A 15,919-nucleotide genomic window follows, 5' to 3' on the forward strand; every position below is an offset into this window, starting at 1 on the left:
AAGCAAACAGTAAGCACTCAACAGCTATTTATTGAATAATTTAGATTACAAATTTATACTGAGGAAAGGTTCTAAATGAAAGCATCTAAACCTTGATCAAGCTTTCCAGTTGGTACATTGCTAAATAGTAAGGTGGTCTGTTTTACTTTCTTAAGATTTTACTCTAAATACAAAAACAAAACCCACCAGCCACTATTTCACAAAACTAATTGCAATTTATCAAACAGAATCAGCCAAAAAGTTTTAACAAGTCACTGAGATTTAAAACAATTCACTGGCAAGAATTTCAATGAGGCTTGGATAGATATATTTTTAAAATATCATAGATCACTGTCAAAACCAATAATTCAGTAGCGCAGGCACAATTTGGGAGGTTTTTTTTAGTTTAGACATTTGTCAATCATGAATACCTTTAAAAATCACTTACTCCTCCACCCAGCTCACTTTTGAAAAAAGTTTTAAATCCAAAGACACAGCTCTAAATGACATGTTTTTTCCGCACATAAAATTCCTATGCTAATAAAAAAGCTTTCAATTCAGAGTTCACAAATCACTAGGAAAATAAAGTACATACACATCTAATACCAGTTTTTTGGGGAAAGAGACCTAAAGTATTTTCTGTTCTTTGCAGCTGCCTTAACAGCAAATGACAATTAAATGTGTGAACAAGGTTGTCAGAGTAACACTTGTCATTCACACTACTTACGGAAACGCGCCCCAAGACTTCCAGAAGCACTAATTAAAATTAACGAAAGCTTCTCACGGGGACTTGTCAGGAAGTACATTTTGTCATTTGCTGTTTGAGACAGGAAAACCAAATCGCCTCAAAGCTCAAGAGTTTTCCCTCTTAAGGTCTAAATCCAACCCACCTGCCTGCCACTGGAACTGTCTAACTGTGCCCAGATGCTCAGCAAGCAACTCATTAAGAGTTCCAATTTCTTCAATATAACACAAGCATTCCGAGAAAAACTAAAAACAAAACAAAGAAAAAACCTGATGGTAAAGGCGGAATGAATTTTCTCTCAGGAATCAGAAAAGAAAGGGGCGGGGGAAAGTATCTTTCCTTTTTCCTAAGGAGCGAAGAAAGGTGCAAGTTCCCACTGGTAGTTACTGGATATATCGCTCCACTAGCCTCTTCTTTAACTCTGCGTTAATGAAGACACCCAAAACGAGAAAAATGTTAAATGATATTACCCACCTCTAGCCCCAAAGAACCAAGCAACACTCTCACCCAAGACTCAGGTGGGCCTTTCTCACCTGGGCCCAGCAGAAGTCCGCCGTCCCCGCGTAGAGCGCACTTTTCAGCAATACTCCTTGCGATTGGTTGACTGGGAGGAGAGCTCTCAATCCTATTGGCCACGGGAGCGGTGATAGTGGGCAAGGAGGCGGGTGTTTGGGGCTGGCTCTGACAGGCCTGCTGCTTGAGTTCCCAGAGTTCCTATTGGGTCAACGCGGGAAGCTCCAAGATGGCGGCAGTGGCGACCTGCGGCACCGGCGTTGGGAGTACTGGATCTATAGTGGCTGCAACCAGCAAGAACAACGTCACCAGTTTCCAGAGGAAGGGTCCTAGAGCAAGCGGTACCGACAGCGGCTGTTCTCGACTGGTGTCCATCGCGGGCACACGACCGTCGGTGCGGAATGGACAGCTGCTGGTATCTACCGGGCTCCCAGCCCTGGACCAGCTCCTAGGTCGGTTCAGAACGGAGATGTGGGCTCAACAGAGGGGAAAACTTAGGGAGGGCACCTGCCAGGGAAGCCACCCTAACCGCATATTTCTCTTTGACCCCTCAGCCTTCGGACTTGGAGAGGATAGTCCGGTCTGATAGAGATGGAGGGGAGGAAAGGTTGCATGGAGACTCCTAAATGCTGTTACTGCTCCCACTTTCGACTGTGGTTCTGGCCCACCAGCCTTTTCTAGGTTACAACGGGATCCCTACATGCTTTTATCTAGAAATACTACCTAGTAAGGGGGAATCATTAATATTTGGAGACGGTTTGGCCTTCAACTCCAGGATCACCTCCTGGTCTCTGATTGCACCCTTCTGCCAACCCCAGGTAGCTCGTGGTTTCGCCTAACCTACAAAAGTTTGTATCATTGTGAGAGATGGGCTTCATTAGAAAATGCTGAAAAAAATAACTTCCCCTCTTTCACCGCCAGGCTGCTTATTTCCTGGTTCTGAATCTTCAAACAAACTCTATTGGCTTTAAGAGAATGGATGTTAAAGAATTATGTGGGTACAAAGTAGTGAAAGACTGTTGTTGATACTGATGGTCATACTAGTATCTGCGTTAAATATATGTGTATATATTTTGTTAAATTTTTTCTCTGTATATTTTGCCTCCTAGAGTTACATTGCAAACGATATGTTTAAAGTTAATTCACATTTTAATGAGAAAAAAGAAGTCCAGTTCTTAGGCTTTCCTGTATAATCTCTGCAATTTTTCATGAGAAGCCTGCTGAAGAATAGCTTGTTTCATAACTGTTATGTTGCAAAGATTGACCACATTAGATTGGTAGGACAGAGCTGCTGTGTTAATAGAGCTTGTAAATTAGTTAATTACTATCAGAATGTTGCTTCATTAAAATTGGTCTGTGTTTATATTTCATAATTTCTATATAGTGTGTGATATGTGTCAGTTAAGTCTTGTACACTTTCATAAAATATTACAAATGCCATTGCTTGTTCTTGTACTATACTTGAAATTTCTCTCTGTATTTTTGCCCCTCAAGGTACACTTTTCATATAGTTTTAGTGCAAAGGAAATTGACAAGGCAAGCAACCTGTGAGAAAGAGCACAGCTTCTTGCCTCTGTTATGTCATGTTCTTAACTGGATCCTGGTTATTTCTACACAAATTTAAGTATTTTCACTTAATTGTTTCAAGTCTTGCTTTCCTAAATTGCATGGTACTGAAAACAAATGATCCAAAATATCTAGTTAACAAATATTTATCCCAGTTTTTTTCCCTGTTGAGCTTTACTTGGTGTCATCCCATATTTGAACTTGGAAGTTTGGAAGCTGTTCCTAGTCTTTACCTTCCCCTCCCCCCCCCAATTCAATGGGGATATGTAACTTCATTCACTTGATCCTGAATCTCTTCAAACGAAAAGGTCACATTTCTGACATTATACCTTCAGTTTCTTATTAGAATAACAAAATTTGCCTAGCACAATTCCTGGCATGTAGTTGATTCTCATTAAGTTCTTGATTGGAAGAGAAATGTGTAGAAAAAAAAACCTGGATAAGAGATATTGAAAGAGGTAGGATGACTTATGTGTGAGCTCTAGAAGCAGACTTAGGTACAGTGACATGAACAGAATCATAAAGCTAGAGACAGTGTAGGCTGATCTTTAGGCTTCAAATTTAGTGTTCTGCACTATGCTACAGCTGTTTCAAATTTTTGAGAACTCTTTTGAAGTGGCTTTAAGCATTTATCAAACCTAAGACTAATGATTTAAGTAAGTCTCTTAAAGCACCCACCAAAAAGTTAATCTAAAGCACCTTCTTAAGTGTTCCTACAGTGATATAAACATGAACTGTAATATAAAAATCTTCCAGATTTGCTTGTGAGGGACACTAGTATTTGACTGTAACAAGCTTATGCTAAAAATTGGTGTTCGTTTAAGATAATTGGAATAGGTATCAGTTTGGGGATATTTTGAAATATGTTTTTCATGTATACAGTTAACTCAAAGTGCACAGAAGAGGTTGTTACAATAGGAGTTAGTACATTTGGAATAATAAATATGTCCAGAAGTATTTTAGTTGTTAAGTTCTTAATGGCATTTTTGTATTATTTTTTATTTTGTATGGCTCTGTAGAGCAAATCCGTTCATTTGTTTTTCATTAAAACATTATTTGGAAGTGAAACATTTGGCTGCTAATGTGTATACACATAAATATAAGTAATTCAGATTATCTTGTTATTCTAAAATATTGGACTCAGATTGTGACAAGCCTAATATAACCATATTGTGACAAGATATAATGATAATAGGATGTTATGATATCAGAATGGTGAAACTATACTATGACATTGTGATTGTTGCCTAAATCTATTCTGTGGTTACTGTAAAACAAGTAAATATTGTATTGTCACTGCCATGCAGTGCAGTGATATTTTACTACTACCACTGTGATGTCAATGTAATTTTAAGCATAGATTCAAAATATATTTAAGTATATTTTTAAATATACAGGCAAATTGAATGTTGGTCATTTGAAGATATGCTACTATTTCCATTCCTACTCCCAGTGCTTCATGAATTTGACAATTCTCTATATCAGCATCTTTTAAACATCTAATCATATCAAAAACTTTTGTTCTGACAACTTAAATTTAGTTAAATATTGATATACATTTCCCAAGTTGACCACATTGGAATTTTTCAACTTCTAAGTTTTCTAACCTAGCTTCTCAACCCTGTCCTTCCAGGACATTTATGTTGTTATATGAGGACACTATATATAAATATTTCAATTCCCTTCTTCTAGGAATCGCCAAAAAGTTTACAGTAAATAAGGGATTCTGGCAGAATTTCTTTTTTTCTAGGGTAAAAGGTGTAACTCATCTTAGGATCATATTGTCTAACCTGGGGGAATTCTCCCCCAGCCTCATCCTTCAAAAAGGTACTTTAAGGAAGGGTGATTTCTCAGGTTTGACTGGCTTATTTTATGTGCTGTTTGGAATTTACTCAATTTTGACAGTCAAGTGAATGGGAAGATAGGGATTTGGGATAAAGAATAGTCCAGGAAGAATACTCCAAAGAAGCTTGATGGTAGCTGCCATTTTCAAGGCTAATGTCAAAAAGTAAATACTGGTGGGCTTATTTCCTTTGCTCCACTGTATCTTAATTAGAATGTGGGATGTACATTGAGTTTGGACTATATATTAAAAATAATCCTTATTTTTATGATTATGATAGTTTAGCAACTGATGGCTATATATTTAAGGAAAATGTAGTTTATTTGTATCAATATATAAAATTGTTTGATGTAATTTAATCTACAGAACCATTCTCACTGTTAATAGCTTTTCCTATTTTGTTTCCTATATTTGCCCAGCTAATAGTTGTGATAATCAAGAGTTGTCAGGATGTTTCCTACCTCCCAGAGAGAGAAGAAAAAGTAGACTTGTTAATGAAATAAACTGCAATTTAATTTGAGGTATGGCATTAATTAAGTAGTTCAGGACATTGCTATGAACAAAGGAAGGGATATGGACTTTTTGTACATTGCATTTTCCCTAAAATGACCTTCTATAATTTTATACAAAACTATTCCTTTATAGAAAGGAATGATATAAATCACTGTTATCTTTTATGACTTTTATTTCTTTTCCCTTTTGCTTCCTGTAACTTTGAAAAAGGAGAGGCCCTTACAAAGTAAGGTATCACTTCTGGGTCATTATATCCTAATATATTATTTTGACCTTGCTTACCCAAAATTAATTAATAGCTTAATTAGAGATTTGCTTTGGGAAGTGTATGGGGATTGAATTTTCTCCCTTTAATATAATTTTCTGGGGCTCCTGGCTGGCTCAGTTGGTAGAGTATGTGATTCTTCATCTCAGAGTCATGGGCTCAAGCTCCACATTGGGCATGGAACCTATTTAAAAAAAAAAAAAAAAAACTGTAAAAAAATTTTTTTTAATTTAAAAAATCATTTTGTTACTATTCACATGAATAAAATAACCCTTTCCATCATATTTTAAAAATCCTAAAATCAGAAGATAATCGTCACCTAATAAGATCTTAATTTTCTGGTAATGTTTTCTAAAGTATTAGATTTTTTTTTCTAGTTTAAGACAAAATGCTGTGTCATTTCTTAAAATGTTAAATTTTGATTAACATTTTAAAATATCAAACTTGCAAAGAATCTTCAAGCTTTCAAGCTCATAATCTTATGTGTTGGTAAACTATTCTACCTGTATTTTTAGTAAGCTGGAAATAGACTTCTTGAGATCTATAAGTAAAACCAAGAGTTTATTTGCTTAGTGACTTAAATGTATTGATGATTTCTCTAAGATCTGATTAAAGAGGAGAGGATACCGTAAACAAGACCCTTTTACTCCTTATGTTTCATCACAGAAATAGGATGATTGCTTCCTTACCTGTTACCTGCCAAACATTTTAGTGAACTAATGCGAAAAGATAGTCTATTTTAATTGGGAACTATTAATGTGAACTCTGTGTTGCTTTTGAAATTAATTAAAATTACTAATGGATTTCTGAATTTAAAGATCTATTAAAATGAGCTTTGGTTGAATGTATCATGTCAAGATATCCTGTCATGGTTGGTGGCTGAAGCTTTTTATTTTTTGATGAGTACGTGGCTACAAACTTATTCAAACTTACATACAGTTAGAACCTCAGTATATCAAGTGAGATATATCAAAATACCTTATACAGAGGTATTTTAGGGAAATGTGAGGTCTCGTCACCCTGAAATTTGGAAGAATAGAGGAACTTTGCTGCTATATATGTGTATATATGTACATGTCAAATCATTTTCCCTCATACACAGAATAAAAGGTTGATTTTTAAAATAGTTAATAAGTGGCTTCATCTTATTCCCCATGACCAACCTTCAAAATGACCAACCTTTATTTAAGCCATCCAAATTTAAGTCTAGTGAATTTACATGGTAGAGCCCTTTAGAAGAAAAGATAATTGCCTTTTTGTAAGAGAAGTCCTGATAGAATATTCAGATGTCTGATTAAAGTCATTAAAATGTCCTCATTTGTTTTAAGTAATGTTCAAATTTTCCAAACATTAGAAATTTAATGTACATAAGATTTAAAATTTAATTAGGTGGCATTTCCTGAATTATCTGAAACTGGATTATTTGTATAATTCTGACAGAAAATTATCTTTTTAGTGTTCTCTCATTTGTATAATGCTTTGCTTAACTAGTTCATCAATGGGAAGTAGTCTTACTCTTACTATTATAGTGATCCCTATTTATCAAATAATGGTATATCTTTAATGAAAAATAAGCCAGAATGGTAACAGCTCTTACTAAGTACCTCTCTGAGCCAGACACGTGAGCTAGGTATCATTTCCTTTAATTGGGAAACTATTCCTGGATCTGTTCTTAATAGTCCCACTGTGAATGACGTTCACAAAAAAAATTCTGTAACTATTCCAGTTGTAGGTCTTATATAAATTCTTAATTTCAGGCTACATGAACATAGACCCAGAGATGTTTAGATAAGAAATCTAAATCTTCCTATAAGAAATAGGTTAAGGAAAGAAAACCAGGTAACTTTTTAATAGTACCTGCTCTAGACTAGACACTGCAGTATCTGTTATGTATATCTATTAGTTTTTCTTAAATATACACAGAATGGTGATTAGGTATTTAAATGCTTGTTTTTGCATGTAAAAGAGAAATAAGGAACTGGAAAGTAATTTAAAAGGCTCAAAATGCATTAATAAAAAAAGTGCTCAATATGGATTAAAAAATTAGTAGTGGTCTATATGTAGCACACACTGTAAAAGTAGACATTTAACCTAATCTTATCTCAGAGAAAATCTTTTTGCTCAGATCCTTTATGGTTGTTATCATCCTATATATTTCAGTTTATGTGAATCTTTTAGTTAGAACAAAATTTGAAGTTATCCTGTGTAGTCTGGTATCGCTTTAAATGCTATATTGAAAGAACCTATCTAAATGTGAAATTAAAATATATATTTAGTCCTATAACAAATCCACCTAAACATAAAAATACATAAAGTACTAGTTTCTTTTTAAAATCTTCTCTAACAATTTGAAATATTCTATTCAGAGTCATAAAGTCACCAAATGTTGCATTGTATTCTATGTTCATGTATGTTACCAAATTTCAAACTCTTTGAAAGGTAACATTTATGCATATTTGCGAGGCAAAAAGTAAACACTATCAAAGGAACTTTTCATGCTAAGTTTTTCTATATAATGTTTGCCACTACAAAATTTGTTGGAGGAAAAGTTCTTTATTGGTATTCTAAATGTTTCTTTCACAGTTTTATGCACCAAAACCAAAAGACACTGGTAGGATTGTCTTCAATTACCCAACAATTTTGAGTACTTTCTTTTTAAATTACTTTAAATACATTTCATTCTTTGATATACATATTTTATTCTTTTTTAAGTGAATTTGCTAGTGTAATTTATAACAATTACAAATAGTAATACTTTTACAAGTGTTTTTACAAATGTTGCACAAAATATTTGTACTCAAATGTCTTTCTAGTGTAGTTCTCGTTTTCTACAATTTGATTTTAAATTGATTTTTATTGAACCACTATTTGAGTTATATGCTCATAACTGTATTGCCCTAACTCAGATATTCAAAAGAACATTTTCTGCTATTATTAAAAATGTATTTTGTGATTGTGACTTTTTTGTTTGAAATTATGAAAATATTGTTTATTTTAAATTCTACATGTATTTAAGAGTATGTCCAGTCTTTGTGTATATTATTCATATTGAAAAAAAGAATTACTTTTAATTATCAGGTTTTTCCTCCCCCAAGACTTATTAAATTTGAGTGTAAATATTAAAGTGGAATTTCTATTATAATAACCTTTCCTATGTTGTACTTCTGTAGTATTAAGTTACTGTGAACATTTAGGTCTTGGCTATTGAGTTAATTTATTAACAAGTACTAAATATAACATCATTAGAACACGTAACCACAGTTATGTTGAATGCTGCATGGTCCTATCACAGGAGAAGGGAGGATAGTACAGTATATTATGAAAGTAATTGTAATGTGTAGTGTATAATTACATATAATATGTAATTATTTCATAATAGCACCTTAAGCAAAGTATTGCAAAGGTAATTAAAATGTTGTTCTCATCTGCAATTTTAAAGTTAGTCAAGTTGCTGTCCTTGATAAAGCTTAACTTTTATGCTAAAGATAATGTGTATGAAAGGGTAGATTAATTTTCTTCTTGGTTTTGCTTCATTTCCAGGTGGAGGTTTGGCTGTTGGAACAGTTCTTCTAATTGGTTAGTATAGCATACACATTTTGTTCTTCCTGATTAGAGTTTTCTATTGTGCATAATGATTTCATGGGTTTGCCTATTCTGATATTAAATATATAACTTTCTATAAGAGTTAAGGTACATTAGAAAGGATATACCTTAAGTTTTAATTTGAATTCAAATGTTGATCTGAACTTGAAATAAATGAAGCAAGTATATCTGAAAATATAACTCTGGTAATTTAAAAATGTTCACAGTGCATTTTCCTCCATTTCTTTTTAAAAAGGTTAAAATTAATGCCCACTGATTTTTTTTTTAAATCTCCGTATTTATAGTGGGATTATTATAGTGATTAATTTGAGAAGTTGATGTACCAATAAGTCCATTGTACATATATCATACATTTTTATTATTATTTTCTTCTTATTGAAAGAAAAGTAACAGACAGATAAAGCATATTTTTTCATGTTTAAGTGCCCATAGTTCTTATTTAATTATATATACATAATCCTATTTGCCTTATTGTTTAGTTTAGATCATAGAATCTGGAATTGAAATAAGCCTTGGCAGTTACATAGTCAAAGTTCCCAACTAGCCATAAATCACTTTTCCATCATTTTGACAGTATCAAACACAATTTGAATACAGATTATATAATTTAAAGGGCTCACTACGTCACAAAACTATGCATTATCATTGAAAATACTGTGATTTATTAGAAAGTTCTTTATTTCTTTTAAAGATCTTATTTATTTATTTGAGAGAGAGAGAGAGCAAGCACAGGCAGAGGGAGCCGCAGAGGGAGAGGGAGAAGCAGACTCCCTGCTGAGCAGGGAGCCCGATGCAGGGCTCGATCCCAGGACCCTGGGATCACGGCCTGAGCCGAAGGCAGACACTTAACCCACTGAGCCACCCAGGTGCCCCAGGAAGTTCTTTATATTAATGTTTAATCTAAGTAATTCAACAGATTTGTTGTTTCTAATTTTGTTCTCTGATGCAATACAGAATTAACTTGTATACTTCATCACGTGACACTCTTAAAATATTTGAAAATATTTTATTACCTCAAATCTTCTCTAAATGAAATAGAGACAGTTTCTTAAACTGTTTTTTATGTGTTGTAGTTTTCATGTTCCTCACTATCCTGGTTGTTCTTTTGTCACACCTATCATACTGGCATTGTCTCTTCAACTGTACTCACAACTGAATACAATATTCCAAATTTACTGTGCCTATACTCAGAATATTGAGACTATAAAATGTGATAATCTAGACAGAATTATTATTTCTAGGAACCAATGAAGTTACTTTATATTCATTGACATCTCTTAAGGTAGCAATGAAATGTGTTACTCTGCCCCAGGACTGCAAAATGATGGTGTTTTAAATTTGGTCTGTACAGAAGCATTTGTCTAATAAATGAAGCTCTATCTGGAAAACTCAAAAGAGATGTGTAGTATGTCTTACTCCCCATCTCTGCTGGATAATTAAAGAGTAATAATAATAGTGAGAGCTGCCCTAAAAATCTTACTATGGGTCAGTATTGTGCTAAGTGTTTTATTTTTTTAGATTTTACTTATTATTTATTTGAGAGAGAAAGAGCAAAAGCGGGCAGAGGGAGAGGGAGAAATAGGCTCCCTGCTGAGCCCATCTCGGGGCTCAATCCCAGGACCCTGAGATCATGACCTGAGAGGAAGGCAGACGCTTAACCAACTGAACCCCCCAGGTGCCCTGTGCTAAGGGTTTTATACATGGTTTTTCTATTAATATAACAAACTTGTAAAATGTTACATGTAATCCATATTGTTCCCATCTTATACTTTAAGAAATAAGGCTCAGAGGGGTGAAGTAACTTTCCCATTATCACACAGCGAGTGAAAGAACTAGGATTTGAATTCTGGTATGACTGAAAAGCCCGTGTTTTTATAACTGTGCTCTGTAGCTTTCTTACATGCTTCATTTAATAGCCATAACAAGTAAAATAGGAGTTTTGTACCTTTTTGGAATAAAGTTTTAAATAGTAAATTAAGCCTACATTTGTGGGGTTTTTTTCTTTTAATAAATTTTCAAATTTCTAAACTTGAAAGAGCCCTCATTTAATTAATTCACAATAATGACAGAAGTTGCAGCAATGCCAAAAAATTCTTTTTTTTTTTTTTAAGAGAACTGGTGGTTGCCAGAAGAGAGGACGGTGGGGGGAGGAGGGGTAAAATGAGTGAAGGGGAGTGGGAGGTACGGGCTTCCAGTTATGGAATGCATTCATCACAGGGGTGAAAGGTAAAGTATAGGGATTGTAGTCAATGGTATTATAATAGGGTTATATGATGACAGATTGTAGCCACACTTGTGGTAAACGTAGCATAAAGGTATAGAATTGTTGAATCAATATGTTGTACACCTGAAACTAATGTAACATTGTGTGTCAACTGTACTTCAACAAAAAAATTAATAATAAAATTAAACTTTTTTTTTTTTAAGATTTTATTTGATAGAGACAGCGAGAGAGGGAACACAAGCAGGGGGAGTGGGAGAGGGAGAAGCAGGCTTCCCGCTGAGCAGGGAGCCCGATGCAGGGCTCGATCCCAGGACCCTGGGATCATGACCTGAGCTGGAGGCAGACGCTTAATGACTAAGCCATCCACGTGCCCCAAAATTAGACTTTTTAAAAAAGAAAAAATGTTCTTATTTTACATAATCAGCATTTCTTCATTCCAGTCAGAAAGTTTTGTCTCCATAATAGTAAAACAATATACAAAGGCTATTAAGATTTTTCAGGTGTGCAATATTTGTTAAAGATTGATTTATATAGTTGCAGCTTATTGCTACCTAAAATATATTAATTTTTAAAAATCATGCCATTGAGTCATTTTGCTTCTGTGTTCAGTCATCATATTTGAACCCAACCATTAATTTCCATGCAGCTCTTGGTTGCAAAATACCTGCCACGTTCTTACCAGCCATTCACTTCGATCACTACAATATAATTTTCTGGACACTTACCTAGGGCTTAGTGCCCAAGTCTCTGAATAATAGACAACATTTAATAAAAAATTAAGTAAAATATGTTCTGTAAAATATTTGTGCCACCCATCAGTCTTTAAAGTACTATTTAAGAACCTGAGGTACAGAATTATTCCTAACAGTAGACATAAGACGGAGAAATACCCTGTAATTGAGAAGTTCTAGAAATGGTGATGTCAGTCTCATTTTTAAAAACTTATCTTTTAGTAAATAAGGAATGATTGAAGGATTTTATGGACAAAATATTTCAGTTTTAATGTCAATAAATAAATACATAAAATACAAAGGGATATGTAGAGAATATTAGGTTGTCCTTTGAGGTGCTCAGTCCCTGTACTCAGAGACAATACTGTCCTGGTATCCTCCCCAAATATTTCTCCTGAAGTAATAAACATGGGGACACTCTGTTTTTTCCACTTAATACATCTTAGAGATCAGTCTATGTGCAATTACATGCTATTCTAACAACTGCATAAGATTTCATTATATGGATGTGCCATAATTTATTTAAATAATTCTCTATTGATGAATTTAAGTTCCATTCTTCTATTGCTAAGAGTGCTATGTACATAATCTTGTATATAAGCTTTGCAAACATTTGTAAATATCTGTAGAATAAATTCCAAGATACAGACTCGGTTAGTTGAGGCATGTTAAATTGTATTAGATATTATTAGATTTTTCTCCCAAGAGGGATATGCCATCTTTTACTTCAGTCAGCAGTTAAAAGAATACACCAGTGAGTTCACCTTCACCCTTGACAACACTGTGTATTACCAAACATTTAAATCTTTCCCAGTCCGAACAAGTGAAAAGTGAAGAGTGGCATTTCCTCATTTGGGCCTGGGACTTTTCGCTTTGGTGACTAAAAATCTGGAGAGTTACTATAATAGTTTTTAAAATGTGCAACTAAATTTTAATTCTTTTCTCAAGGGGAAGTATCTGTGAATGATACTAAGGATCCAGTGATGTTTGATAGTTCATTCAATAAATGTTCATTGAACACATGGGTGTATGCTAGATATTGGGGTTACAAATATAAATCAGATACTCTCTTCCCTTAAGGAACTTTGCACCTATGGAGGAGACATAGGTAAAGCAAATAATTACAATATAATAAGTTAAATACCATAATAGATGTGTCTATTATTACATTTTAACATGGGTTGTAGCTAGAACAAGGGCCTGCTATTGATTTTTGTATATTGATCTTATAACCAGCAACTTTTGGAATAGTTTATAGATTCACTTGAATATTATGAGTAGGCAGTCATCTTCTGCAGATATTGACAATGTTACTTCATAACAGATTTTGGTATCTTGCAATTGGGTGCTTCCATAACAAATACTAAAAAATATGAGTGTGGCTTTGGAACCAGGTAGTAGGCAAAAGCTGGAAGGGTTTTTGAGGAGCATATTAATTAGAGAAAGCCTAAATTGCCATGAACAGATTGTTAGTAGAAATCTGTACTCTGATGACACTGCTAGTGAGAGGGAAAGGAACTGAGATCCATGTTACACAAAGCTGGAGGATGGGGCATCCTTGTTATACAGTAGCAAAAGCATAGTGACATTGTTGTCTGTAGTTGTATGGGAATAGAACACATCCCTAATGAACTTGATGGTCTAGCAAAGGAGTTTGTTTTTTTTTTATAGTGAGTAATAAGGAAAAGCTCAGATAAGAATAACTAAAGCATAGCAACAGACTTTTTAAAAAGTCTATCTTTGATGAAATATCAATTCACCAACATATACTAGGTATTCAGTAACTGTTGAATTAATGATTGAATAAAAGAATATGACAGGTATAAGGCAAAGGCCTTGCCTTTATAGTCTGGTTTTTCTGTAAAGCTAGTATTTTGAATCTTCTCAGTATTATTTATGCCTTACTATCAACTTCTAAGTGTTAAAGATTTTTGAAAATATGCATAACTGTGATAAATTTAGTTTCATCATCTATTAGCTTTTCTTTAGAAAACCTTAAAGCAAGGGGCACCTGGGTGGCTCAGTCAATTAAGCATCTGACCCTAGGTTTCAGCTCAGGTCATGATCTCAGTGTCATGGGATAGAACCCCATGTTGGGCTCCATCCTCAGGCTCTGCTTGAGATTCTCTCCCTTCCCTTCTGCCCCTCCCCCTGCTTGTTTTCTCTCTCTCTCTAAAATAAAATATCTCCATGGGGCCCCTGGGCAACTCAGTCGGTTAAGTGGCCAACTCTGGATTTCAGCTAAGGTCATGCTCTCAGGGTACTGGGATCAAGCCCCCTGCTGGGCTCTGGCTCAGTGAGGAGTCTGGTTGGGATTCTCTCTCTCCCTCTCCCTCTGCCCTTCCCCCTGCTCATGTGTGTGCAACTTGTATAGTAGATGAAGCCTGCCTTAAAAAATGGTTCAGGGGTGCCTGGGTGGCTCAGATGGTTAAGCGTCTGCCTTTGGCTCAGGTCATGATTCCAGGGTCCTGGGATCGAGCCCCACATCAGGCTCTTGGCTCAGCAGGGAGCCTACTTTTCCCTCTCCCTCTGCCTCTCCCCCTGCTCATGCTCTTTCTCTCTGCATCTCTGTGTCTCAAATGTATAAAATCTTTTTTAAAAAATGGTTCAATGGCTCCAAATATAAACCAATTATAGAGATTTAAAGTCAGTGGATAGGAGCATAGGGCATTACTATATTGCTCATCACTCAAAGATTTTTTTTTATTCCAGAAGTTAAAGAAAATTAAAGTGTGAAGATGGTTTGCATTAATAGATTTTCATTATAGATTGTCAAGTTTTTAATCATTTCTCTTAAAAGAGATTATTCATTTACCAAGGCAATTGTGTGCATAAGTGTGTACATGCACATGAGTATGGGCCTGCAGAGCAATGTATTTACAGTTTCAGTAGCAATAGAACTATGAAAACTAGAGATAGCACTGCCAGAAACCCAGGGTAGATCTATTTTAGATCTTCCAAATACAGCTGAATAAATGAATATGAATTTATAACAAGCCATTCTCAATTGAATAACCAAGGTACCCCTACATTTACTTAGAAAATCAAAGATAGACTTTTCCTGAAACATGTTTCATTCTTTAGTACTGGACTGGGTTTTGAGATGTTTATATTTAAATTGCTTTCTGACGGTCTGGCACAAAGATAAATTTGGGACATCTTAAAAGTATCAAAAGTGAAGGAATGGCGTAAATATTTAGAGTTTATATAGCTTCTTTTAAAATAAAGGTTCTTAATCTGTTTGCAGCGATATTGAGCATCAAAAGGTTTAATAGAAGTTGTCAGTCATTAAAATACAAGTTATGTGGGGCGCCTGGGTGGCTCAGTCGTTAAGCGTCTGCCTTCGGCTCAGGTCATGATCCCAGGCTCCTGGGATCAAGCCCCGCATCGGGCTCCCTGCTCGGCAGGAAGCCTGCTTCTCCCTCTCCCACTGCCCCTGCTTGTGTTCCCTCTCTTGCTGTCTCTGTCTCTGTCAAATAAATAAATAAGATCTTTAAAAAATAAATAAATAAAAGTTTGTGACACTTATGAGTGCATTATTTTTAAATTAATCTCTTATGTTAATTAGATCATTTTAGTTCAGAAGTAGGAAATAAATGATATACTGTTAGACAATTACAACTAGCTATGAGTGTAACTTTTGCATTGGTTACCTATTACTGTGTAACAATATTAATACAAGCTTAGTTTTAAAACAAAACACATTTATTTTATTGGGGCTCCTGGGTGGCTCGGTTAAGTGTCTGCCTTCGGCTCAGGTCATGGTCCCAGGGTCCTGGGATTGAGCCCCGCATTGGGATCCCTGCTCAGCGGGGGGCCTGCTTCTCCCTCTCCCTCTGCTGTTCCCTCTGCTGTGCTCTCTCTCTCTGTCAAATAAATAAATAAAAAATCTTTAAAAAAACACATTTATTATCCCATGATTTGTGTGTGTTGGGAG

The 15,919-nt window shown here is 34.9% G+C and overlaps 2 protein-coding genes across 7 annotated transcripts in view; one reads left to right on the top strand and one right to left on the bottom strand.

Moving 5' to 3' along the window:
- Positions 1-1,314, bottom strand: part of IMMP1L (inner mitochondrial membrane peptidase subunit 1) — an 80,277-nt gene extending 78,963 nt beyond the window's left edge. For 3 of the 6 annotated variants that reach the window (XM_032413872.1, XM_032413868.1, XM_032413869.1), the window contains exon 1: positions 1,199-1,299. The gene's annotated coding sequence lies outside the window, so the exon portion shown is untranslated. Of the gene's footprint in view, positions 1-1,198 lie in introns of all 6 variants that reach the window. The other 3 variants (XM_032413871.1, XM_032413870.1, XM_032413874.1) reach the window with 3 other exon arrangements.
- Positions 1,315-1,450: 136 nt separating this feature from the next.
- ELP4 (elongator acetyltransferase complex subunit 4) overlaps positions 1,451-15,919 on the top strand; it is a 242,469-nt gene continuing 228,000 nt past the window's right edge. Inside the window, exons 1-2 of the mRNA XM_032413876.1 lie at positions 1,451-1,689; positions 8,965-9,000. Coding sequence (XP_032269767.1) covers positions 1,467-1,689; positions 8,965-9,000 — 259 coding nt within the window. The 5' untranslated portion in view covers positions 1,451-1,466. The remainder of the gene's footprint in view (positions 1,690-8,964; positions 9,001-15,919) is intronic.

This window comes from Phoca vitulina, unplaced genomic scaffold, assembly GCF_004348235.1.
Source record: "Phoca vitulina isolate PV1807 unplaced genomic scaffold, GSC_HSeal_1.0 scaffold16, whole genome shotgun sequence".
NCBI lineage: Eukaryota > Metazoa > Chordata > Mammalia > Carnivora > Phocidae > Phoca > Phoca vitulina.